At 41.7% G+C, this 25398-nt stretch overlaps 1 protein-coding gene across 1 annotated transcript in view; it reads right to left on the bottom strand.

Moving 5' to 3' along the window:
• The window catches only part of MIA (MIA SH3 domain containing), a 464578-nt gene that overhangs the window by 25946 nt on the left and 413234 nt on the right, over positions 1-25398 (bottom strand). Inside the window, exon 3 of the mRNA XM_044067227.1 lies at positions 8376-8486. Coding sequence (XP_043923162.1) covers positions 8376-8486 — 111 coding nt within the window. The remainder of the gene's footprint in view (positions 1-8375; positions 8487-25398) is intronic.

Raw genomic sequence — 25398 nt, 5'->3', positions numbered from 1 at the left:
ATATGGACTCATGCAATACATTTTCATAATGGGTGGTGAAGAGAATCCATTCAGACATTCAAGTAGGCATGAGACAGGTAGAGAAAACAGAAAGGCAGATTAAAGGTGAAGGAGGAGATCCAGAACCCAACTTGGACTGGAAGAGAGGAAGAGACAGAAAAGGTAAAAAAAAAAATAATCAGATATAGTGACTAAAAGGATGAATTAATAACTTAGATGGGTAACTGGCAGAGTGAAGGATGAGCAAAGGAATGAGAAGGAGAATTCCAGTTCTGACCGATTTCATGAAGAACGAACCATGTAGGAAGGAGAAGTGCAGTGATAAAGCTGAAAAAAATCCATGCTGACAGACAAGGTGGGGAGAATCGTTTTAACATGCAAGAAAACAAAAAAAAAAATTCTGAACATCTGTGCTGATAAAAGCTGTTTTGATCGTTTATTGCATCAGTTCAGTTCTTTCATCTACTCGGAGTTATGCCGTGGTGTTTTTTTCTGTTTATCACTGCAATTACTGCTATTCAATTTGCACAGCAAACATCGTTACCAAAACCAAACTAAATTCTGAACATTAGCGATTAGTTTGCTTTTATTTTTGTATTACTGTATTGCCTTTCTATATTTTGAATACTGTAGTTTGTTTTCTTTACCTTGTGTTTTGCTTGCATTCTGTTTTAACCACTGTCTTTCTAGTTGCCCGCCTCTTATGTTAATCTGACCATATATCTCATTTCTCTCTACTTTCACTGGCTTATGTGAGTAATCACAAAATCATCATTTTTGAAATCCCACCCCTTCAATTATTTAAATTTATTGGCCATCCTACAGTATTTCATAGTACCAAAATACAAAAGTGACCACCCCTTTCAATCCATCTTGCTGTTTTAAAAATAGTAACTCTCCACTAAACCTTAACTTTTTAAACAGGTAAAACTCAAGTTACCTACTTTCACATCTAACTTCTCTAGTGCACACTGCAGAGTGCATTCTTTTCAATCTTACCTTTAAGCATCCCTGTGACTAGCACTTTCTCTAATACCTGCTGGAAAGCACTAGGAAGCCTTAAACTCATACAAACACTGAACTCTCCTTGTTAACAAGGAGAAATTAATAGTAGGCACTAAACAGCCTATAATTGCAAAGTACTTTGCTAAGGAAACAGCTCCTATACTTTACAAAGAAAAAAAAAAAAGCCCCAAACCAGGCATGTCCAAGGGTCAGCTTCCGGTGATTTCTCCTGTCCACCTGGTGAATCTGGGCATACTGGGGCAATGCAGCAATTGCCTCATGTACACAGACAACCCTCTCCTCCTACCACCCAACACTACAACCTGTGAGAGATGCACTTACATAGCCAAAATGGAAGCAAAGCTCTCTCCAGCCAAGATTATGCTAAACAGTCAAGAGGAGAAGGTTAACAACCACACTACACCTCAAGCAACACATAGCCCTTCTAAACCCGCACCACCAACACCCACATATAGCAACACTAAATCCACATATGCAGAGGCCCTTAACTGTAACCTGCCCAAGCAACAAAGACCTCTGAAGCTGAAACGCAAACAAACACCAATCACAACCAATGTGTCACATAGTTCACAACACCAGTGTGCCACCCAGCAACAGCCCCTAAGGCAAGACAATGTACCTAACACTTTAGTCATAGGTGACTCTATAGTCTGGTACACTGATGTCCCTCTCACCAGGTTGAATAAGGAGAAAATTACAGTCAGCTGCCTGTCGGGTGCCAGGAACCGCCACATAACACATGCACTCAAGTCACTCCACAACAAGTACAAATATGACTCTGTCATTGTCCATGTTGGAGTGAATGACTTGAGACGTACCTCCCTGGACTACATGAAAAGAGACATGGAAGAGCTCTCGGATCATGTGGCCCAGGCAGGTATGACCCTAGCCCTGAGTAGCATCCTGCCTTCACCCAGAATGATACCACAATATAAGGATAAAATAATTGACTTCAACAATTGGCTAAGCTTATGGTGTCATTCAAAGGGGATCCAGTATCTGTCTGCCTGGGATGACATGATTGACAGACCATGATGCTTTGCCAGAGATGGTCTGCACCTGTCGCCCCTGGGATTCAGGTTACTGGCTAAGGCTCTTGCCACCCCTATAGTGCCTTTTTTAGGCAAACTTCAAAGGACAAAACCACCACCGTAACAGGTACAAGCATGCAAAATCTGAAGGTAATGCTACTCAATGCTAGAAGTCTAAACCTCAAAATGCACTCTCGAGGCACTCCTAAAAATGGAGAACATCGATATCTGTGCAGTAACTGAGACCTGGTTCAAGGCTCCAGCGAGCACCCCTGCAATACCAGGCTACAACTCTTATCACACTTTTCGGCCACCAAACCAGGACCGAAACACTAAAGGTGGAGGAGTGTCAATATTCACCAAGGATATTCACACCACCAGGCTAGTTGGCCAACACAATGTGTCTGAAATTCTCCAAGTGCAACTAACACTAGGTAAGACTGCAATCCAAATTGTAGCTTGCTACAGATCCCCCACCATACCCCAAGATTCTCACTACACCTTTCTAAACATACTGGAAAATATTAAGATAGAACCAAACACCCTAATACTGGGTGATTTTAACTACCCTGCCATTAACTGGGAAAACTACTCATGTCCCAACACCTTTGCATAACGGTTCTTGGAATTCATAAATTCCAACGCCCTGGATCAACTAATCCATAGTCCCACCAGGGGCTCCAATATCCTAGACCTGGTCATTACCAACATGGGAAATCAATGCTCCATACCTATGGTCACCCCTCGTTAGTCAGGTCTGACCATGAGCTAATCACCCTTAACATCCACATCCCACCCCCACCCCCAGTAAAGAAACCACCTTCTCCAAAGCCAACTTCATGCTACTCAAGTCAGAAGTGACAAACTTCATGACACCCATGCAGACGGAACTGAAAGTTCAACTGCTGAATCCTACACTAAGGCACTGTACGAGCACATCCACTCATGCATGAATCGTGCCATCCCAAATAGAACCAAAATGCTCTCATCCAAAAAAGGAAGCCAATCTGGTGGTCCCCTGCCATAAACAAACTTTACAACAAAAGGAAGAAACTTTTGCAGAAAAGAGGAAAATCCCAGGATGCAAAAAACTCCCTTACTAGCCTCAGTAAGAAACTGAGATGCCTCATAAAATCCTCCAAAGCTAGTTATGAAAATAAAATTGCCAAAGATTCCAAAAACAACCACAAAGCATTCTATAACTATGTCAAGAATCTAAATGGCAATGCTCAGATCTGCTCTGAGCTAAAACAGAATGGCATTAAATATACTGATCCGAAGGATATTGCCAATATCCTGGCAGATCGATTCAGTGCCAACTTCACCCCCCTCTCACCGCCTAAATTGCCCATCTCAATACCGGAAGATTGCCAAATTCCAGTAATAACGGCCACACAGGTACAAAACGCACTCTCTAAAGCCAAGAATACAGCATCCATGGGACCAGATGACATCCCGGGCTGTGTACTACATGAACTACAATATGAACTGGCACCTCACCTAAGTGTCATGTTTAATCATAGCCTCACCTCAGGTTTCGTGCCCACTGAGTGGCGCAGAGCTACAGTTATCCCAATCCACAAGGGAGATCCACCTTGGATCCCGGAAACTACTGTCCCATCAGTCTGACAAGCCTTATCTGCAAGGCCATGGAGCGTATTATCATGGAACTTATAAACAAAGACATTGGCAACCTTCAAACACTGGACCCCACCCAGTTTGGGTTTGTGAAGGGCCGATCTTGTCTCCTGAACCTGACTGACTTCTTTGAATCAGTCTCCAGAGCCATGGACAAGGGTAAGGTGGTCCACACAGCCTATCTAGACCTTGCCAAGGCCTTTGACACCATCCCCCCACTCTGGAATCATAGATAAACTTACTAAGTTGGGCATTAATCCCTATGTCACCCAATGGGTTGCTAAATGGCTTACTGATAGAACCCACACTGTAAAAGTAGCTGACTCCAAATCCAGCTCCAGACAAGTGACAAGTGGAGTACCTCAGGGTTCAGTCCTGGGGCCGCTCTTGTTTGGCATCTACTTCTCTGAAGTACAGGTCAACACTAAGGGACTCTGGCTAACAAAGTTTGCAGATGACTGCAAACTGGAAGCCATTATTGAATCCCCAAATGATGTGGATACTCTACAAAAGGGCCTTACAGAAACAGATGCTTGGTGCCAGAGCCATGGGCTCAAGCTCAATGCCAAGAAATGTATTGTTATCCCCTTTGGGAAAAAACATGTATCCGTGAATTACCACATAGGTGGCAGTACACTAAATACAGAAAGTGTGATAAGAGACTTAGGGACACAGGTGGACAGTGGTCTCACCTTCGATAACCACATCGCCACAACAGTCAGGAAATCCTTCTATGTGGCACACCTCATCACGAAGGGCTTTTCATCCAGAAAAAAGGAGGTCATTGTCCCACTGTACTCATCCCTCATTAGACCCATTATAGAATACAACGCCCCATTTGGTATGTACCTCTCAAGACATCTGCAACAACTGGAAAGGCCTCAGAAATACCTCACTAAAAGAATCACAGGCCTAAAGCAGATGCCCTATGCTGACCGCCTTAAAAAACTCCAGCTATACTCTGTCGCATATAGTCTACTCAGAGGCGATCTCTGCTTAACAGACAAGGCCATGTCAAACCCAGAGCTGTTGGACATGCTACACTTAAAGAAATCCCAATCCCTCAGAGCTACATGCTCCAGGGATTTAAACCTTGTCATCACAATAAACAAAACATGCTGGAGGGATAGGTTCCTGACCCAGAGACTCCCCAGACTCTGGAATAGATTGCCCATACATGTCAAGCAGAGTGCCTCTTTGGACCTCTTCAAGAGGAACCTTGACGATTGGATGGGAGAAAGGAAATTCACCCCAGGGATCACGTCAGTCACCCTGCTAGACAGGGGTCCAGGAAAGTAAATAATGTGGGAAGAAATAGCCAGGGAATTGTTATGGCTAGGCTTGTATAGGCCCTAGGGCTGATAGCCTAGTACCAACCTATGAACCTATGAACCTCCTTGCTGAGCTATATTCCCCTAAATTAAACTGAACATGCATGTTGTGTAGAAACATTTATGTTATGCATATTCAGGCAGAGTAAAAAATGACTTTACTTCCTTTATACATTTTAAAAGACAACTTTAGTAGGGGGCACAGTATAGTAGAGTAGCCGACAATATTTATTTACACTGCTAACAACTATCTGATCATACTTTATTTTTTACATTTTTTTTTTTTTACATTTTGGGTTAATGAGCAAGACATCTATAGGCTACATATTAACATGCTGTCTAATAAATAGTTACATAATCTGAAATCAGTCATTGTGTGTTTACAAAGGAAACTGTTTTCTAATATATCTTCTGTTTTTTTTTTTTCAGTATCCTTCTCTCCACTTAATTCTTGTAATTTGCAATAATACCCCTCAATCCCACCAAAACTCCCGTTAAAGCCTTAAAGCTAAAAGCTACCCATAGTTATAGTAACACCCCTTTTGGGAAGGTGACTTCCCTTGATCACCGTAGACTTTATGATAATAACATTTTACCACGATTCATAACCTTCCTAAGTTACATCATTTACTTGTGTTACTTCTGTTAAATATCTCAGAGTGTACCCTATCATGTTTCTACTGTTTGAATAAGGTTTTCTTTTTGCAAAATAGCTCATTTTGCACAGGGGAGATATTCTTTTATCCATAATGAAGCTTCACACTGATCAGCTAAAAGGAGTATTGTGATTAATCACAGAATCAGAGACATACATACATACAAATATTCCAACCACAGACATTAATGCCCTTCTAACCTGCCAATATACCAAAACACTTGTTCCCATAGTAAGTGTCCAGGCTGTTCTTAAAACATCTAAACTAGTACTTGCTTTAATGTAATTTGGTAGTCTGTTCCATGCATCAGCTTCTCTGTTAGAGAACCAATTAGTACACTTCTCATTCCTATAGAATCTTCTACATAGGTTATCTGACGATTCTCTAGTACTTTTTGATAACCCCAAACATTCCCAGAAGTAGTTGTCTCTAAATGCCCTATATACTTAAATAAGATCTCCTCTTAGATATCTATAAGAGACACTGTACAAGTTCAAATATTTTAGTCTTTCATAATAACTTAAATTTTCACATCCATGGTTGCCCTTGGTATAGTTCCTCTGTACTCATTCCAGTTTACTCATGTTTGTTTTCTTATAAGGTTTCCATATTGTTATCCCATATCCTAGTTTGGGTGTAATGTAACTAACAAACAATGACATCGTCATGTCTGATTTACTAGACTTAATACATCTTTGTATTCAACTTATAGTTCTATAAATATCATTAACTAATTGGTTGATATGATTAGAAAAACACAAAGCTGGATCTACCCATATACCCAAGTCCTTAAATGAGTCTACAGTTTCAATCACTGTGTGCTGCATTAAATATTCACCTTTCAACTTATGTCTCCCAAATTTCGTATGCTTAGTTTTTGATGTATTTAACAGCATATTATTCTCCTGTGCCCAAAAGGTCAGTTTAGTCAAGTTCTTTTACAGACATGCCTTATCTGTTTCACATGTAACCAGTTTACCCAATTTAAGGTTATTTGCGTATAAACTGTAGAACACATCAGATGAAAATATTAGGTCAGAAAAATACAATTTAAACAAGTAAGGGCCTAGGACAGAGCCCTGTGGGACACTCTGACTGTAACCAAGGATTTCACCTGTCCAACTGCTGCATGTTACTTGTCATGTCCTATTGGTAACCATGCAGCTATCCATCCTAGCAAGAGTACATTGGTACCTGGTTGTTCTAATTTAGTGATCAGTGTTTTGTGTATGACCATGTCAAATGCTGAAGTTAAATCTATATATATTACATCACAGCACAATTTTTCATTCATAGCTGTTATTATATTGTTATAGAACATCATGTTACAGGTGGTAATAGATATATTTTCAACATATGCATACTGATATATGGTTTCAAGTCCCAACCTGTCCAGTTCTGACAATAACATATCCAGTATTACCTTCTCCATTATTTTCCACAACATGAAAATAGACTTAAGGGTCTATATGACTCTGTCTTTGTCCTACTCCCCTTTCCCTTAAAGACAGGTTTAATAAGCACATTTCTACAATCCTGAGGAATCTTCCCATATTTATATGACCTAGTAAATAATAGATATAATGGCACTGTAAGTTCTTGTTGAAGTGCTCTCAAGTCATTATTATTAATTCCATCTACTCCCTGTGCTTTGTTTGGATCCAGTTTGCACAGTTCTTTTTCAATATTATCTAATTTGTTTCCATTATCTGAGGTTACCTGGATGTCACTAGGACAGCTTATCACATGTGGAGCCAAACTGTTTTGCATAACATTTTGTAAATATATCTATAATCTGTTGTGTCTGAGAATAAATTTTAGCATCTGCACACAGTTTACCAGTTTGTATGTTTTTACTCCTTCCATATTTTAGGTATCTATAAAAAGGTTTCCTATTATGATCAATATCTTTATATACATTTTCTTCAAAATGTTCTTAACCTTGTCTCACACTACGCTTAACTTGTTTGTCCAACTTGATTGCTTCAGTTTTCATAGTTGTAGTTCGACCTCTCTTCTATTTCTTATATTTTTGTCTCTCACTTTAATCAGGTATCTTGTTCTTATGGAAATATATCCCCCTGACATTGTGTGCCTAGATCCTGATGTTAAACATTTTTTTTTTCACTCAAACAATTTCTCTTTCAAAACTTTCTGCATTTCATCTGCAGTTTTTTCCACTAAACACATCACTCCATTTAGTTTTACATAGTGACTGTTTTGCTTCCGTATAATCTGTAATTAATCTTCTGTGCATTGATTTAGATTTCAGTTTGGCAGAATTATCTAGTAACAAATGAACCTTTATAACCCCATGATCCCTGCAGATCAAAGGTGGCAAAACATGCCTTGAAGTAACAGTAATTTCCTTAGGAACACAAACAATGGCTAGTATGTTCTGTTCCCTGGTAGTTTTTTTACAGTCTAAAGCAATTGTTCCTGAATATACATTGTGAATAATTTCCTTACTAATGTTGTTGAATCAATATTATTCCAATCAAAGCTAGATAAGCATTCTTTCATTAATTCATTTGTTCTTTCTTGCCATGTATACAGGCCCATCTTTTGGCAACTACATCACTGCAAGAGAATAATTAATCAATACACATTCTATGGAAATATACACGATATATGCTAAATACACTTTGTCCACCACAGAACAAATATGAACCAAAGTGTTCAAATGCACTTACTTCAGTTGGGACTTCTACTGTTCCTGGTTTCAGCTGGTTAATTACTTCCACAATACTGCTAGGAAAATATCCCAGTTTTCCCATTTGCTCCCCATAGTAGTCACCCTGGACCTGGAAATAAGCAACAAGAAGAGACCGGATGAAAAACATAATAACAAAACAATGCATATGTAGATGCTTTAGTAACCGTTGTTTCGGTAACTCCAACAGTTCTCATTTTTTTCCTTCTTTACCCTTTTATCTTTTATTCCAGTGGTGAAAGACTGTATTAAGTTGTGAAAACTGTAACCTTTTTTTTCAGAAAGAAAATGCACAAGAAATAAAGTCGTCCAAAAGCGGTACTGAATTAAGAAAAAAATGTAAACAATTCTGTAAAAGCTAAAAGTAAAACAAGTTACATTGAACTTGCATTGTATTTGAGAAAATTTTAATATTTAAAATGAACGTGAAATTGTATATGAAAATTGTACATTTGCTAATGTGGAAATGCATTGCACTTTGAAAGTGAAATTGACTCAACTGTGCATACATCTGCAACGACTGAAGCCTAATGTTCCTTGAAGATGTTTTTATAGTTCAAATGGTGTTATCTTATTTGTGACTCCCCCCACTGCCCAGAAGTGCATAGCTGTGGTAAAAACAAGTATCTCCCAATACTGAAGCCAAAAGTAAATTTTGCATGAGACCCATATAGATAGACAGGGAGAAAACTAGAGAAAATACAGTATTTTCCAACTAAAGTATACGCAAAGGGTCACAGCTACCTGTACAAACTTTTCATATTCTATTCTACTCTTGAAATCTAGGGACAGACAGACCACACTATATTTTTAGCTATACTTAGGCTCTAGAGTTGCTGATCCTTAAACTTTGCTGCATGCCTTCCAGCTGCTCAGAAATTGTATTCCAAATTTCTTGTACAAAATTATTTCTGTTTGCACATTTACTTTTTAACTGAAATGTTTTATTTTATTTACTTCAGGTAAGGAGTTTTACAATTTAGTTATAAGTGATTGCGATTAGACATTTATTTATTTATAATCTTAAAAGGTTTAAATATTGAACTAGTACTGTTAACTTCTTGGTATCTGCCTAACAAAGAGGGACTGTTCAGAGCTAAATTTTAGCAAATATTTAAAGATTGGTTTATTTTAAGGATGAACAGTGATCTGTGCTCTTGGTTTTATCAGAGTAGTCCTGCTGGCACTAGCATTACTGAAAACTGAGAGAGAGAAGGTGTTGCTACTGCAGAGTTATCATTTAACCCCCTTCTGGAGAACCATGTGTGTGTGTGTGTGTGTGTGTGTGTGTGTGTGTGTGTGTGTGTGTGTGTGTGTGTGTGTGTGTGTGTGTGTGTGTCTGTGTGTGTGTGTCTGCAAATAAGATTATTCTGGAAGTTACTATCCCCAGGATTCATGAAGCTTGCGCCAGGCGCAGGAGTAGTGTCGGTGTTCCAACACCAAATATGGCCGCCGAGCGATGCAAGTAAGAGATGTTTTCACGTGCATTACCTGCGTATGCTTCTCCGGCACAGCTCTCGGCTCCTGTATGCTAATCACCCCATTTGCAGCAGTGTAGCCTGCAAATAAGGGTAGTTAGCGATCCAGGAAGTGGTGCAGGCATAGTGTAAGCATGCAGAAATGTAAACCGTAAAAAATGGTTCACATTACTGCAAACATAAAATCTGAGCCATGTCAGCCGGCCAAACACATGTATTATATTGTTAATCTATGCCAATGGCTAAATATAAAATATATAGCCATTAGCATAAAAAAAACATGTACAAAATGTAAAATTACGCTATCGCAAAGTTTAAAGCATAGGGCAGTGACTCGCAAACGGACTCATAAAAAAATAGAAAAAAAGAAAATAAAACTGCAATGTAACACATAGCATGATTTCCCCATAATAGTCAATGGCAGGCATATTACACCACACCATGGCGCAAGGATTGCTAAGAGGCTGTGTTAGTGTTATGCGCGGTTTCCAGGAATTAATAGGCAATCTAATGCAAATGAGAGGAGTTATACTGAATCACAGATTCCCCCGTGGTGTAAGGATGCACCTCACGGCATAGTGTTATAACACCGAGGTGTGACCATGAGATAAAGATGACAACAAGAGAGGGGTGTGTCACCTTTGCTGTAAGCACATTGGAGCAATGCCAATCCGGTTTGCCCGTAGCTAAGCAAAGCTAAAGGAAAGGGGTGTGTTCAACTGGCTTTAGCTTTGGCTAGCTGAGAGCACACAAGGTAACAGAGTATGGATGTGAACGAAGATTAAAACGCGCTTAAACCCAGTAAATGGGTATGCATGGCGCTCACCGGAGCTGGAACAGGAAGGATATGTGAAAAAAATAAGGAAATGCTGCAGCAGGGAAATTGGAGTACAAATGAGCAATTAACACCTAGGAACCTACAGTGGGCCATTGACAACAGATAACAAGGCTGGTAGCAGCTACCCACAGAACAGGAAAGGAGAGGGGCTGTACTGCAAAGAAAACAGTAAAGTGTCACAGCAGAACTAAGTAGAATTGCATTATATCAGCTACATAACACACGGACTGGGTAGGGAAAGTACAAGACAATAAAGCTGGCAGGTGGATGCATGTCTGACAATGGGAGGGGATCTAGGTTTAAAAGGGAATTAAAGGGCAACAGATGAATCAAGCCAGGCAAGCATAACGTCACACTACAGCCCCCACACTTGCAGTAATCAATGTAAAACCCATAAGTAAGATACCTTGCAGCTGGAACTGTTCACACACAGCCAATTACATCATCAGCATCTATAGCACAATAGTATAAAGTGTGAAAGCACCTCACACACACTTGTGTTTTCCCATACACACTGCACCACTGGTGTATACAAACAGGGAAGTCTTAATATGTACATGTTAGGGACTGCCGTTGCTTTGATCCACCAGCATGTGATGGAGACTGAAGGTGATGAGGAGGATGATGCTGACAACCACCACAGGCACCAGAGGAGGAGAAGAGTTTTCAGACCCAGGGTAACCTACCAGGGGCTACATGATCTGGAGATAGTAGAGCATTACAGGGTGGGCAGGAACACCCTACAGCAACTTGTGGAGCTGTGCCAGCCACGCCTCAGAGCCAGAACAAACAGAGGGGAAGCCATCCTAGTGGATACCAAGATATGTGAAAGCCTGGGAATACTAGCCACAGGTACCTTTCAAAGGCCAACTGGGGATATCAAGGGGATCCCGCAGGCATTAGCATCCAGGGTACTCCACCAGTTTCCGAATGCCATGTTGCCACATGCCAGTGAGCACATATACTTCCCCCAAATGCAGGAGGAGTTGGCCAGCAATATGCGTCTCTTCCACTTTGTGGCAGAATACCCAGAGGTACTGGGTGTAATAGACTGCACGCACATACACATCAAGTCACCACCTGGTGGGCAGGGTAGGTGCTACATAAACTGCAAGGGATACCCCTCCATCAACTGCCAGGTCATGTTCAATGCCCAGGGCATTATCATGGATATGTGTGCTGGCAGCCCTGGAAGCTATCACGACTCCCACATCTGGCATGCCTCACAGCTGTATCAGGCATTTGCCAGGGGGGGACATCCCATATGGCCATATGGTGGGGGATGCTGGCTATGCACTGGAACTGTGGGTGATGACACCCATCAAAAATGCACACACACCCATGCAAGAACGCCATAATGAGGCACACTCACAAACCAAAATCATCATAGAGCATGTGTTTGGAATGCTCAAATCACGGTTCCGTTGCTTAGACATATCTGGTGAAGTCTTGCAGTACTCTCCAGCAACATGTGCCCACATCTTCATAGTATGTGCCATGCTACACAATATGATCCTGCGGAAACAGCTGCAGCAGGGACAGAATGGTGAAGGCCCTCACAGCCCACCACCATTGCCAAGGGCCCCACAGGCACAGAGGGACTCAGACCATGAGCCCCCTGAGCCAGCCCCTGTGGGCAGACAGAGGCATGCCCAGTATGCCCATGCCTTGGCAAAGAGGGAACGTATAGCACACACACTGACAGTGTAGGCACCTAGGGACTGACACCTTTCTCCACCTGCACACACAGTAAAAATGGATGGCACATACACAAGACTACCTGTAAATTGTCATGTATAGACAGTCTACTGTCTGCATCCAACATAGGCAGCACGCAACTATTGCACACACAACTGCTATTGGCACAAGGTAAGTCAACACCTGGACAGTAAATTAAGCTATCAGCATGTACTGCTACTGTATGTATAGGTTCATAGGTAGGTAGCAGGCTAACTGCCCGAGGGCATTCATACACCTAGCCAGAATGTGTCAACTTTTGTCACCCCATTGATTAATTAACTGTCCCTCTGTCGAGCAGAGCCAATGCTGGGATCCCTGGGGTGTATCTACCGTTCCCCATCCACTCTTCAGGGTTTCTCTTGAAGAGTGTTAATGAGGGGCTCTGTATAATGTAATTAGAGATGTTGTACCAAAGCATGGGGAGTCTCTGTGATAGGAATCTATCCCTCCAGCATGTTCTAGTTATTGTTGTGGCAAGGTTTAGCTCACTAGAGCGCATGGCTCACTGTGACATGGATTTCCTTAGGTGGAGCATATCCATTAAGTCTGAGCTGGACATGGCTTTATAGGCCAGCAGAGATCATCTCTGAGTAAATGAGATGCCACTGAGTACAGCTGGAGTTTATTCAGTCTGGCTGCATATGACATATGTTTGAGGCCAGTAATCCTCTTTGCAAGGTACTCCCGTGGTCTTTCCAGCTGTTGGAAGTGTCTTCTGAGGTACATCCCAAATGGGGTATTATACTCTATGATGGTCCTGATGAGTGATGAGTAACAGGGCACTATAACCTCAGTATGTCTAGATGTGAACCCTTCAGTAATTAGATGGCCTAACTACTTTGGCAATATGATTGTCAAAGGAGAGATTACAATCTACCTTAGTCCCCAGATCTTTTATTAACTTGTCTGTATTAAGGGGGTTGCCACCTATGTGGTAATTTGTGGGTGTTTCATTTTCCAAAATGCAATGACTATGCATTTTGCCTGAGGCCATGCCTCTGACACCCTGTGCCGGTCTCTGTGAGGCCCTTTTGAAGGATGTCTGTGTCAGCTGGACTGTCAGTTATGGCTCCCAGTTTGCAGTCATTGGCAAACTTGGTCTGCCATAGTCCACCTGTGTTTGCCTGTACCTCTGAGAAGTATATGCTGAACAGTAGGGGTCCCAGGTCTGAGCCCTGTGGGACACCAGTTGTGACTGGTTAAGATTTGGACCTGGAAGCCACTAGTCTTACCGTATGGGTTCTGTCTGTAAGCTAGTTGGCAACCCATCCTGTGACGTAGGGGTTTATGTTCAGGCTGGTGAGTTTATCAATAATACCCGAGTGGGGAATGGTGTTGAAAGCCTTGGCGAGGTCCAGGTAGGATGTGTGAACCACCTCTCCCCTCGTCTATCGCCTGGGTGACTGTCTTTAAGATGTCAACCAGGTTCAGTAGGCATGATGTGCCCTCAACCAAGGAGACCTGGGTTGGGTCAAGTGTTTGGAGGTTACCAATGTCTTTGTTAATGAGTTCCATGATAATGCGCCCCATAGCCTTGCAGACCAGGCTAGTCAGGCTTATGGGGCGGTAGTTACCATGGTCAGTTGTGGCTCCTCCTTTGAGGAGTGGAATAACTGTTGCTATGTGCCATTCTATGGGCATGTAGCCTGTGGAGAGGCTGAGGTTGAAAAGCTTATTTAGGTGGGGGGTTAGTTTGTCTTGTAGTATTTGCAAGACGCAGCCTGGGACACCATCTGGCTCAGTGATGCTGTTTTACGCCTTTTGAGAGGGTTATTGTCACTTGTGCATCAGTGATGTCTGGGATACTGTACTTTTCCTGTATTGTTGTGTGCCCTTTAGGGGGTGATATAGGGGTGAAGTTTGCACTGAATGTATCTGCAAGGTTGTTGGTGATATCAGTAGGTTCAGTATATTCTGTGCTATATTGCACTGGCACAGTGCAAATCTGTGAGTTACCACTTAGATTCTTAACATAGCCAAAGAAGGCTTTGTGTTCATCTGTCTAATCCTTGGCTATTTCCCTTTTGAAGTTAGCCTTGGATGATTACATGAGGGATAGTTGTTTCTTACTAATACTGGTCAGGGATGTCCTTCCTTCTTGGGATTTCCTTTTGTTTCTGGACTACCGTCCTCCATCTGTTGTATAGCCTGTTTATTGCAGGGGTCCACCAGACTGGTGTCCTTATCTTGGAGGAGTGTGTCTTGATTTACCAGGAATGGCACGATCCATACATCCTTGTAGGTGCTCATAGAGTGCATTTGTAAATCTTTCTGTATCATGGGCAGTGTTTTCCCTTAGTGTGGGTGCTGTGAAACTTCCCACCTCTGTCTTTAGTAGTGTGAAGTTAGCTGAAGGAAAGGTTTCCATTGTGGTTTCCTTGGGTGAGGGAGATGATGGGGTGTGGACATCCACAGTGAATAGTTCATGGTCAGATCTAACCACTGATGGGTTTACCTCTGCTGTGTTCCACCTGTCGCTCATGTTGGTGATTACCAGGTCTACTATGTTCCCACCTCTGGTTGGGGAGTTTACCATCTGATCCAGGGTGTTTGAGTTGATAAATTCCAGGAAGCGCTGGGCCTGGAATAAAGAATAATGGTAGGGTTGTTGAAATTGTCCAATATCAGGGTGTTCGGTAGGACTGTCATGTTTTCCACAGTCTCCAGGAAGGTGGAGTGGTGGACCTGGGTCATGGAGAGTGATCTTTAGAAGGCCAAAATTTGCATTGCAGTTTTGGCTGATGTTAGCTGCACATGGATGATCTCAGAGGTGTCATGCTGCCCCACTAACCTGGAGGTGTAGGTATCCTTGATTAATATGGATACACCCCCTCCATTACTGTGCCAGTTCATGTTCTGTTGCCGAAATGTGTGGTATGAGTTGTAGTCCGGTAGTGCTGGGGTGCTCTCAGGTGCCTTAAAACAGGTTCCAGTTACTGCAGAGATGTTGACGTTGTCCATACCGAGGAGTGCTGTGAGTGTGTGAATGTTGTGATTGCAGCTCCTGATATTGAGTAGCATAACCCTCATTTTTTTTACTTTGTTGTGCTGTTTATGGAGGTGGGATTCACCTTTGAGCCTTGCCTAAAAAGGCACCATGGGGGCAGCAAGAGCCTTGGCCAGTATTCAAAAGCCTAAGGGCGACAGGTGCAAACCGGTATGGTATTGTTGCATGCATGTTTCCCATCTGTGCTTGTTTCTCTCCTTTCCTGTAGGTAATCTACTGGTAAGCAATAGAAAGTCTTAAACTGATACAAGCCTTCTAGCTTCCAAGAGATACTTTTGGAGTGATTAAGTATCAGTGTTCTGCATGTTCTTGCTGTACTGAACAGTTTTCTGCCTACATGCTGATTACTCACTGTATATTGTGATCTGAAAGCTCTGTTTATTCACATATTGTATGTCATGGATGGCCTGCACCTTAGAGGTTCACAGGTAGGTACTAAGTTATCCACCCAAGGGCATTTAGAAGCATAGCTACAGTGTGTTGGCTTTCTCTGCCCCATTGATCAATTAAATGAGCCTCTATCAAGCATAGCCAATGAAGCAATTCCAGGCAGAGGTGCTGGAAGCTGTTGAAGACTGGGGGGGGGGGGTCGGAGGGTGATGGGGCACTTAGTGATCTAAACAGGGCATGTTAATGTGAAAACTCCACACCATTCAATTTCTCTGACAGGTCTTGCAGCTGTAAAACTGGGGGGGGGTCCCCCTGGCTATATGTTTCTGGCACACATGATCCCAGGGGTGTATATTCCATTACCCATTCACTCATCAAGGTTTCTCTTGAAGAGTGTCAGTGAGGGGCTATACCTAATGTAGTTAGGAACTTTATGTTATATTCACCCCTTTCATTTCTTGTTATTATTTCAAGAGTACGTGAAGCCGGTGGGTTTGCATGCCACTGCCCTTTGCTTAGCCTAGCTTACACATAGAAATCATCTGAATAGAAAAATAGGCAGAAGCAACGTTAATTTCAATAGTGTAATGGTTAGAGCATTCACATAGTATCTGTGTGTTTCTAGTTCAAATCCCAATAAAATCAGCAATGTTTATTATGTTAAGAAGTATACCTTAACCACAATTTGCATATTTAGGTAGTAATCTTCAGTTTAATAAATATTTGAAACACCCATATAAACCCATGTGTGCCCGAGAGTAAAGTTAACAGAGATTGTAATGTTATGTAAACACATAGTGAGATGTTACTACACTTAAGTATATATATCCTGAGTAGTTAGTGGATGTGACCATGTTTGTGCTCACAGGTTATACACTTTTAAATTTCGTTTAACCGTATTTAACTGCCGACTTAATGTTGCACAATCACTTTTAAACATGCTTATAACTACTTAAAAGAGCCGTATTCTGGCCTAATAAAAGTTAAACCATCGCAGGTCTTGAACCCTGGACCATGCACACCATAGTCACTGGATTTACCACTAAGCCATCTGAGTTGTATACATGTTTCATGGGTTTTAGTATACACCTTTTACTCCAGGCATTCCACAGTACTGACAACAAGCCATAAACAAACTATACAATAGAAGGAGGAAGCTACTAAATGATAGAGCAAAATCCCAAAAAAGGAAGGCATCACTGATCAGTATTAGCAAAAAACTACGGGCACTCATAAAATTGTCTAAGGCCAGCTTCGAGAGAAAAATTGCACAGGACACTAAGGATAATCACAAGGCTTTCTTTAGTTATGTTAGGAACCTGGGTGGTAATTCCCAGATATGCTCAGAATTAGTCCAAAATGACAAAAAATACACTGAACCCACAGACATTGCCAACATCCTAGCTGACAGGTTCAGCGCAAACGTCCCCTCCCCACCAAAGGGCAAATATCTATCCCAGCAGAGTGCTGCCCCTGACATCTCAGATGCTCAGGTAAGAGCTGCCCTCTCCAAAGCAAAAACACAGCATCAATGGGACCAGACGGTGTCCCGGCTGCGCCCTACATGAACTCCAAGAAGAGCTAAACCCAAACATAAAACTACTGTTCAATCTCAGCCTTACTACAGGATATGTGCCCAAAGAGTGGCGTACAGCAACAGTGGTCCCTCTCCATAAAGATGGTGCCTCAACAGATCCTGGAAACTATCACCCCATAAGCCTGACTAGCTTGGTCTGCAAAGCTATGGAAAGGATCATCATGGACCTCATAAATAAAGATATTGGGGACCTACAGACACTGGATCCTACCCAGTTCGGCTTTGTTAAGGGCAGATCCTGCCTCTTAAACCTGGTTGATTTCTTTGAAACAGTCACCAAGGCCATTGACGAGGGAAAGGTGGTCCACACAGCCTACCTGGGCCTCGCAAAAGCCTTCGATACAATACCCCACTCGGGCATTATAGATAAGCTCACCAGCCTAAATATAAACCCCTATGTCACTAGATGGATTGCAAACTGGCTCAAGGACAGAACCCACATGGTTAGAATTGCTGGAGCCATGTCAGACTCCAAACCAGTTAAAAGTGGTGTCCCACAAGGCTCAGTCCTGGGACCTCTCTTGTTCGGTATATATTTCTCGGAGGTACAGGCCAACACGGAAGGACTGTGGCTGACCAAGTTCGCAGATGACTGCAAACTGGGCGCCACGACACAAGCATCCTCCAAAAGGGCTTCATAGAAACAGACAACTGGTGCCAGAGCCATGGCCTCAAGCTAAATGCCAAAAAGTGTATAGTCATCCCCTTGGCAAAACAAAGTGCCCACAAATTACCACATAGGTGGTAATCCATTAAGTACAGAAGAAGTAATTAGGGACCTGGGGACCCAAGTTGATAGCAATCTCTCATTTGACAACCACGTGGCCAAAGTGGTTAGAAAAACATTTTATATAGCCCACCTAATCATGAAAAGATTCACATCTAGATCAGGGGAGGTCATTGTGCCTCTTTACTCATCCCTCATCAGGCCCATAATTGAGTACAATGCCCCTTGGGATGTACCTTACCAGACAACTGCAGCAACTGGAAAGACCCCAAAAGTACCTCACCAAGAGGATCAAAGGCTCAAACAGATGCCATATGCTGCCCGGTTAAAGAAACTCCAGCTCTACTCAGTGGCATACCGCCTGTTCAGAGGCGATCTGTGCCTGACATATAAAGCCATGTCCAACCCGGAATTAATGGACATGCACCTCAGAAAATCCAAATCCCATCGAGCTACGCTACCGAGAGACTTGAACCTCAGCACTGAAATAAATAGGACATGCTGGAGGGACAAATTCATAACCCAGAGGCTCCCTTCACTCTGGAATAAAATCCCAGTCCAGGTTAGGCAGAGTCCTCATTGACTCTCTTCAAGAGGAATCTTGATGAGTGGATGGGAGATCATAGGTTTACCCCGGGTATCACTTCTGTGTCACTGTTAGACAGAGGCACAGTATACTAACCTTGAAAAAGGGCATAGCAAAATAAATTTAAAATGGGTGGCGAAAGCCAAACACATTCTGGCTAGGCTTATAAATGCCCTAGGGCAGATAGCCTAGTATGAACCTATGAACCTATGAACAAAAGGGACAGTCACTTTGTGTACGTATGTATAGTACAATGTAATGTACTGTAGTTTGTGAATCAACATATACAAGTTTACATCTGTATAACTGTTAAAAATTAATACTAAATATATATATGCATGTCAGTGATGTGTGCACATAAATATGACTATATATATATATATATATATATATATATATATATATACAGACACATCTATAGCCATATATATATAAACATCTATGAACACACCGTGACACAGAAGCAATCCAAAGGAAATGAAGTGTACACAAAACATGTGCAGCTCTGGTATTATAACAATTAATATTAACTTAATTCACCATAGAAGGGATAGTTGTTGTGTATGTGGAGTTTGGGGTGGGGGAGGAATGATGGGTAATGTTGGGAGGGTGGCCTAATGGTTAAGGTGTTTGCCTTACAAACACAATGTGCAGGGTCTGAGTCTCACAAGGGATAGTTGGCTAAATTTAAAATGGCTCGCAAGGGCAGTTAGCTTAGTACTAACCTGTGAACCTATTATTATGCATCAAGGAGAGCCTGGGTTGGATGTTCAATAAGTGAACTGGAGGTGTATACATGGAGTATGGAGACAATAAAAAAAGGACACAAAACCAGAACCATGCGCATCCCTAATACACCCTGCCAGGTCACATTGCAACACATAATTCCACAACCATATGAACATTAACATGTATTATACATATGTACACCAACTGACTGTCACATTTGTTTTCAGTAGTGACGAATGCTTGTAGTAAAAGGTATATTCTAAAAACCATAACATTTCTACATATCTCAGATGCCTTAGTGGTAAAGTCAGTGACTGTGGTGTTCATGGTCCTGGGTTCAAGCCTTACAAGGGATGTTTATTTTATGAGGGCCAGAATAAGAGCTGTTGGATGGAGGTTGATTAAGGCACTTTTAAGCGGGTTTGCACAGGTTTGTACGACGGTAAGCGGCACTTAAACATGGTTAAACAGATAAGCGCTTCACAGGTGTAACCTTCGCTTATTGTCATGCAGAACACGGGCGAATTAGCTTACAACTGCTTAAATTTGTGTTAATCACCCTTTCCCTAGCAGTGGCTGCTCTGAGAGGTAAAATAATAACCACTTCCAGGATTAGAACCCACAACCATGTACACCATCTTCAAAGGAACCTACCACTAAGCTACCTGAGATGTACCTATGTCAGTTGTGTTTTCAGACAGGTTAAAATACAAAAGGGAAGTTTGTGTGGAAATAGGACAAACTGCCATGTACCCAATGAAAGGTGTATGCTATATATATATATATATATATATATATATATATGTGTGTGTGTGTGTGTGTGTGTGTGTGTGTGTTAAAAGCATCTACACATTTATGGAGGTACATATAAGCGTATGCAATAATATATATTACCAGTACATAAAGATGTGTGTGTGTGTATGTATATATATATATATATATATATATATATATATATATATATATACACACATATATATATATATATATATATATATATATATATATACACACACACACACACACACACACATATATATATATATATATATATATATATATATATATATATACACACGTACATACATACATGTGTGTATACAGCATCTGAAGTGTTCAAATCTGAGTATAACATGGACCATAGCAATCACACATTCTGTCCCCCCAAACAATATGAACATAACGTATGAAGAGTATATGCCAATACACTATTACAGATATGTCATACGGACATGAGCCAAATAGGGTTAGTCACCAACACAACTACAATGACTGCAAATATCCATGACAGAAATACACAAACATCTTTTATTTAGCAAACCTTTATTACATTCCAATGTATGGCCAAAAGGATTCAAGGACTAACATTACCTGCATGCAATACAGGAAGCATTTAACAGTGCCTTAATGAATCAGCCTGCAATTACCATAGTATTAGTCCACTAAGAGATAGGTGTTCACATAGGGAAAGAACCCCTACACACATATAGAATATGTATAAAAGCAGTGTCTACACACCTGCATCTGCTATGTACACCCACCAACATCTCCCCCACACCCAAACTAATTACAACAATACATACTGTCATACCATTACCAATTATTCACCCACTGTACAACATCTGCTGAAACCTTGACATACCTGGACAGAGTCACACTAACATGGCCCTATGTGAAATACTTGCTGTTATACAATGGAACAGCTGCTGATGTTACAGGGTTTGTTTGAACGAATCATGTTTCAGAGGGTTGGAAAGTAATTACACCAGGAAGTGTTACTAATTACTGATTATCATCACAGTATGACACACATTAACACCAAACTAAAGATGTCTGGTGAGCACACTGCTGTAAATCCCCTAACATTATATGCATAGCCATACAGTCTTGAGCTGGTCAAACAACCTGGCCAGACTGAAACATATGCCGAAGTATTAGGTACAGACAAACCCTGCACAAGTAGCAATGTTCAGAAATATAACAGCAGTACTCACATGTAGACTGAAACTTCTAGACATTCCACACAATATAGTTGAGTTTGTCTCCATACAGCTGTTGCAATAGATGTCAGACCACATTTCAGGCTGTCTTCCTCACAGGTAAAGCAAAGGGACAACGCCCAATTGGAGTACTCAGTTATACTCCACTGTTGCCATGGTATTGGCTAATGGAGTAGCTACACAGCTGATGTGCATGTAATTAACTACTTTGGAACAGCAATTGGTGATCAGGATAGCACATGGTACTGATCTCTAACTATAAAAGGATGGCGAGTCGCACATTCAAACCATCTGTATATACCTGCAGAACATTACAAAATACCCCAAAAAGAAATAAAAGACTGAAATAAATAAAATACCACTCAATAACATCTCCAATTACCAATAAGGTATGTATAAATTGTAGTATGTTTGTGTATGTAGTACCTTTTCTGTAATAATTACAGTGTAATCAATGCATATAGTGGAAATAGCTATCTTGTAGTAATGTATTGTTGAGCAGTAGTTATGCCTGTAGTATTCTATGTGTGTACTGCTGTAGGTCACAAGGCAAACCCCTCATATACCACAAGGGATGATATGTTTGGGCTTGGAATTCAATAATTCATTTCCAGCCACTGTCTGTGTCAGGGTTGGTCCAACAAGTATGTGCTATAACAGAGGATAGTATATGCTGATATATTGTAACAGTGGACATATGTATGGGTGTATTAGTGAGATGAACATAACAAAGGTGGGCTTACTTTGCAAATATGATTTGCATTGTGGGATAATGTGCCAATAACTGTGTAATGTACAGTATCCTACGCAGATTTGTCTCATCTGCATTCCATTTTACATAGCATTTGTGTTATGTTATACAAACATTAGTTATGTCTGTTGGCAATTACAATACTCAATAACAGGAAACATATGAATTGTATTCATCTGACAGGTTAGCAGCATGATAGCAAAGACAATTGGAAGAGCTAGGTAACTATCCATGCACATAAGACATGTAATATCCACCTATCTAGTATCATTTGCAAGCAATAACAGCTGTGCATGTGTACATGTTATGCAAATGTGTTGTGACCCTTGTTACAGGGCTGGGCCAAATGGCTATGTGCACACCTACATAGAGTGGATATTGAGAGTAGAGACCCACTGGTTGAACTTTCATGTTTGTGTAGCCTAACATCTCATTGCCAACCTAACAGCTGCTTCCAAATACTGTATGTAAGGTTGTGCTAATGAAACAAGTTGCATATCATCTTTAACTCCAGTGTAACATCTGCAGTAGGAGTGTAGGCTGTAGGAGACTGCTGCTCATGTGTAATAGCTGCTTCATAGGTGATGGCTTACACTGTCTGATTATATCCTGATCATGTTGATAGTGGCAGCAGAGTCTATTGATACATGACTCCATTTGGGGAGTGGGTGACTGTGCCCAACAGCCCTCATGGTTATGGTTGATATGTGTGTATATACCCAGAAAAGGATACAGACCTGTTGACACTTGCATCATCTGTAATCAACTATCAGGATGTGATGTGCTCCTCAGATGAGGATTGCTGCTAAAGTTAGCTACTATGCTTCTGTAATGGCCAGTGTTTTTACGTCCATAACTCAGATATATACTTGTAAGCATCACCGTCTAAAACATCTTCATAACCAATAAGTAAACAAAATATAGTACTTGTTACTTGTAGTACTGAATGCTTATACAGGCATGTCCACTAGTCAGCTACTGGTGTTTAGTAATGTCAGCTTTGTGTATGTGGCCATCCTGGTGGAATGTTATCTCTATGCCATGTACACTGCCAAACCCATCTAACACCACACCCCACACATTGTCTGGGATGCAGCTACAGAGGCAAGCTGGAAGGCAGTCCAGTCTACAGCCATGACTGGACTGGACAGTCATGCGGTGTAGGTTAACATATGCATCTCATCACCACACTCAACACATACACTTACCAGAACACAGTAAGGACACCCACCCATACCACCAGAAAGCACACACATTCACAGAGGCTTCCAAGTATCTGGCCAAGCAAGGGACCTCCCAAGCTGGAATAGACAGACAACAAAATACACAAACTGTATGACATAGGTTGCAAAACTGTGCCACTCCTCAGAACATATGGCCAGAAACATGCCCAATAGTACTCCTATGTGAATGCAAAGTCCAGCACTATGTCACACACCAAGCTATACGAGGGCAAACTGTCAGCTGCCTGTCAGCCATGATTAGCCACATACCCATACACTCAGGCCACCTTCTGAACTGTACACATGGCTCTGGCATATTCCATGTTGTTGTGCAAGACCCGGGATGCCGTAGCCTGGACTGCATGGAATCACACATGTAGGAACTGTCAGGTCTTGTAGCCTATGCAGGTATGTCCCAAGGGCCTGGGTAGCAGACTGCCATTGCTTAGAATAATACTGCAGTACAGAGACAAAAGGATTGTATTCCCCAATTGTCTAATGTACTGGTGTAATCCAAAGGGTATGCAGTATCTCTCTGCCTGGGATAACATGGTTTACAGACCATGATGCTTTGCCTGACAGGGCCTGCACCTGTCACCCCTGGGAATCCGGATACTGGCTAGGGCTCATGCTTCCCCTATAGTGCCTTCATCATGCAAGGTTCAAGTGACAATTCCACTGCTGTAACAGGGACAGCCAAGCAATAAACTGCATGTCTAGCTACTCGATACATTTTAGAAACTCAATATGGACTCACTCACGTCAATCCTTAGCATGGATAACATATCTGTGCAGCGACTGAGATATGGTGCAAGGCTCCAGAGAGCACCACTGCATGACCATGTTATAACACATACCTCACCTCATGGCCATTATCCTTTATTGGAACACACAGGCCACAGGTGTGTCCATATTCCTGAAGGATATGTACACCCCAAGACTAGTTGCACTTACATAACTTCAGATGCATTATGCTGAGCAACTACCTCTGTGCCAAAGTGGAATCCAAATTGTACCTTGCTACAGATCACCCACCATGCCTCTGAATACCCAACTGTCATAATGTCCTGTAATGGGGGAATATTAGGTTTGAGACAGAAAACCATAATAATGGCTACTCTCAAATATCCAACAACTAACTGGGAAGACTCCTCATGTACCAACACCTGTGCTTAATGCATGTTGGATTTCATCACCACGATGACCTGGATCACCATAGTCACACAAACAGGGCTAACAGTATGCTACACACATAGTCAGTCTCCAAAGCCAATGTTATGCTTCTTAAGACAGAAGTGGTGAATGTCATGGCACCCATGCAGATGGGCAATGCATGTGCAAATGCTGAATCCTACACAAATGCACTTTAAGCACTTGCATTAGTGCAGTGATTGTGCTATTGAAACAGAACCACGATTCAACCAAACACAAATAGGAAGGCAAACTGGTGGTACCCTGCCATAAACTGTACCACAGAAGGTAGACACTGTTGCAAGAGTGAACACACAGTAGTGGAGGTGATCCTTGGTCAGCCTCAGTAAGATTTAGATACACCATGTAAGACCACACAAAGCCACTGTGAAACTAATTGGCCACATATTAAGAGGCCAACCACAGAGCATTCTATAGCTGTGTCATGAATTGTAATGGCAGCAACAACACCTGCCCTGCTTCGCAGCACTATGACATGAGAAGTACTGCACCTACAGAAATAGCACTTGTTCATCCAGATAGGGTCTGTGATAACTTAAACCCACTCTCACCTCCCCCCAACAGGTACATATATTTATATATTCATGTACACTACAGAGTCCCTGTAATAACAACTATGCAGGTGCAAGCTGCACTCTCTAAAGCCATACATACAGCTTGCATGGGACCTGTCAACATCACAGGGTGTGTTTTACACAAACGTCAGAACAATTTGCTCTCCATCT

Source organism: Protopterus annectens, chromosome 1.part0, assembly GCF_019279795.1.
Source record: "Protopterus annectens isolate FY-2018-M chromosome 1.part0, PAN1.0, whole genome shotgun sequence".
NCBI classification, from domain to species: domain Eukaryota; kingdom Metazoa; phylum Chordata; order Ceratodontiformes; family Protopteridae; genus Protopterus; species Protopterus annectens.
This window is presented reverse-complemented; position numbering and strand designations above follow the sequence as displayed.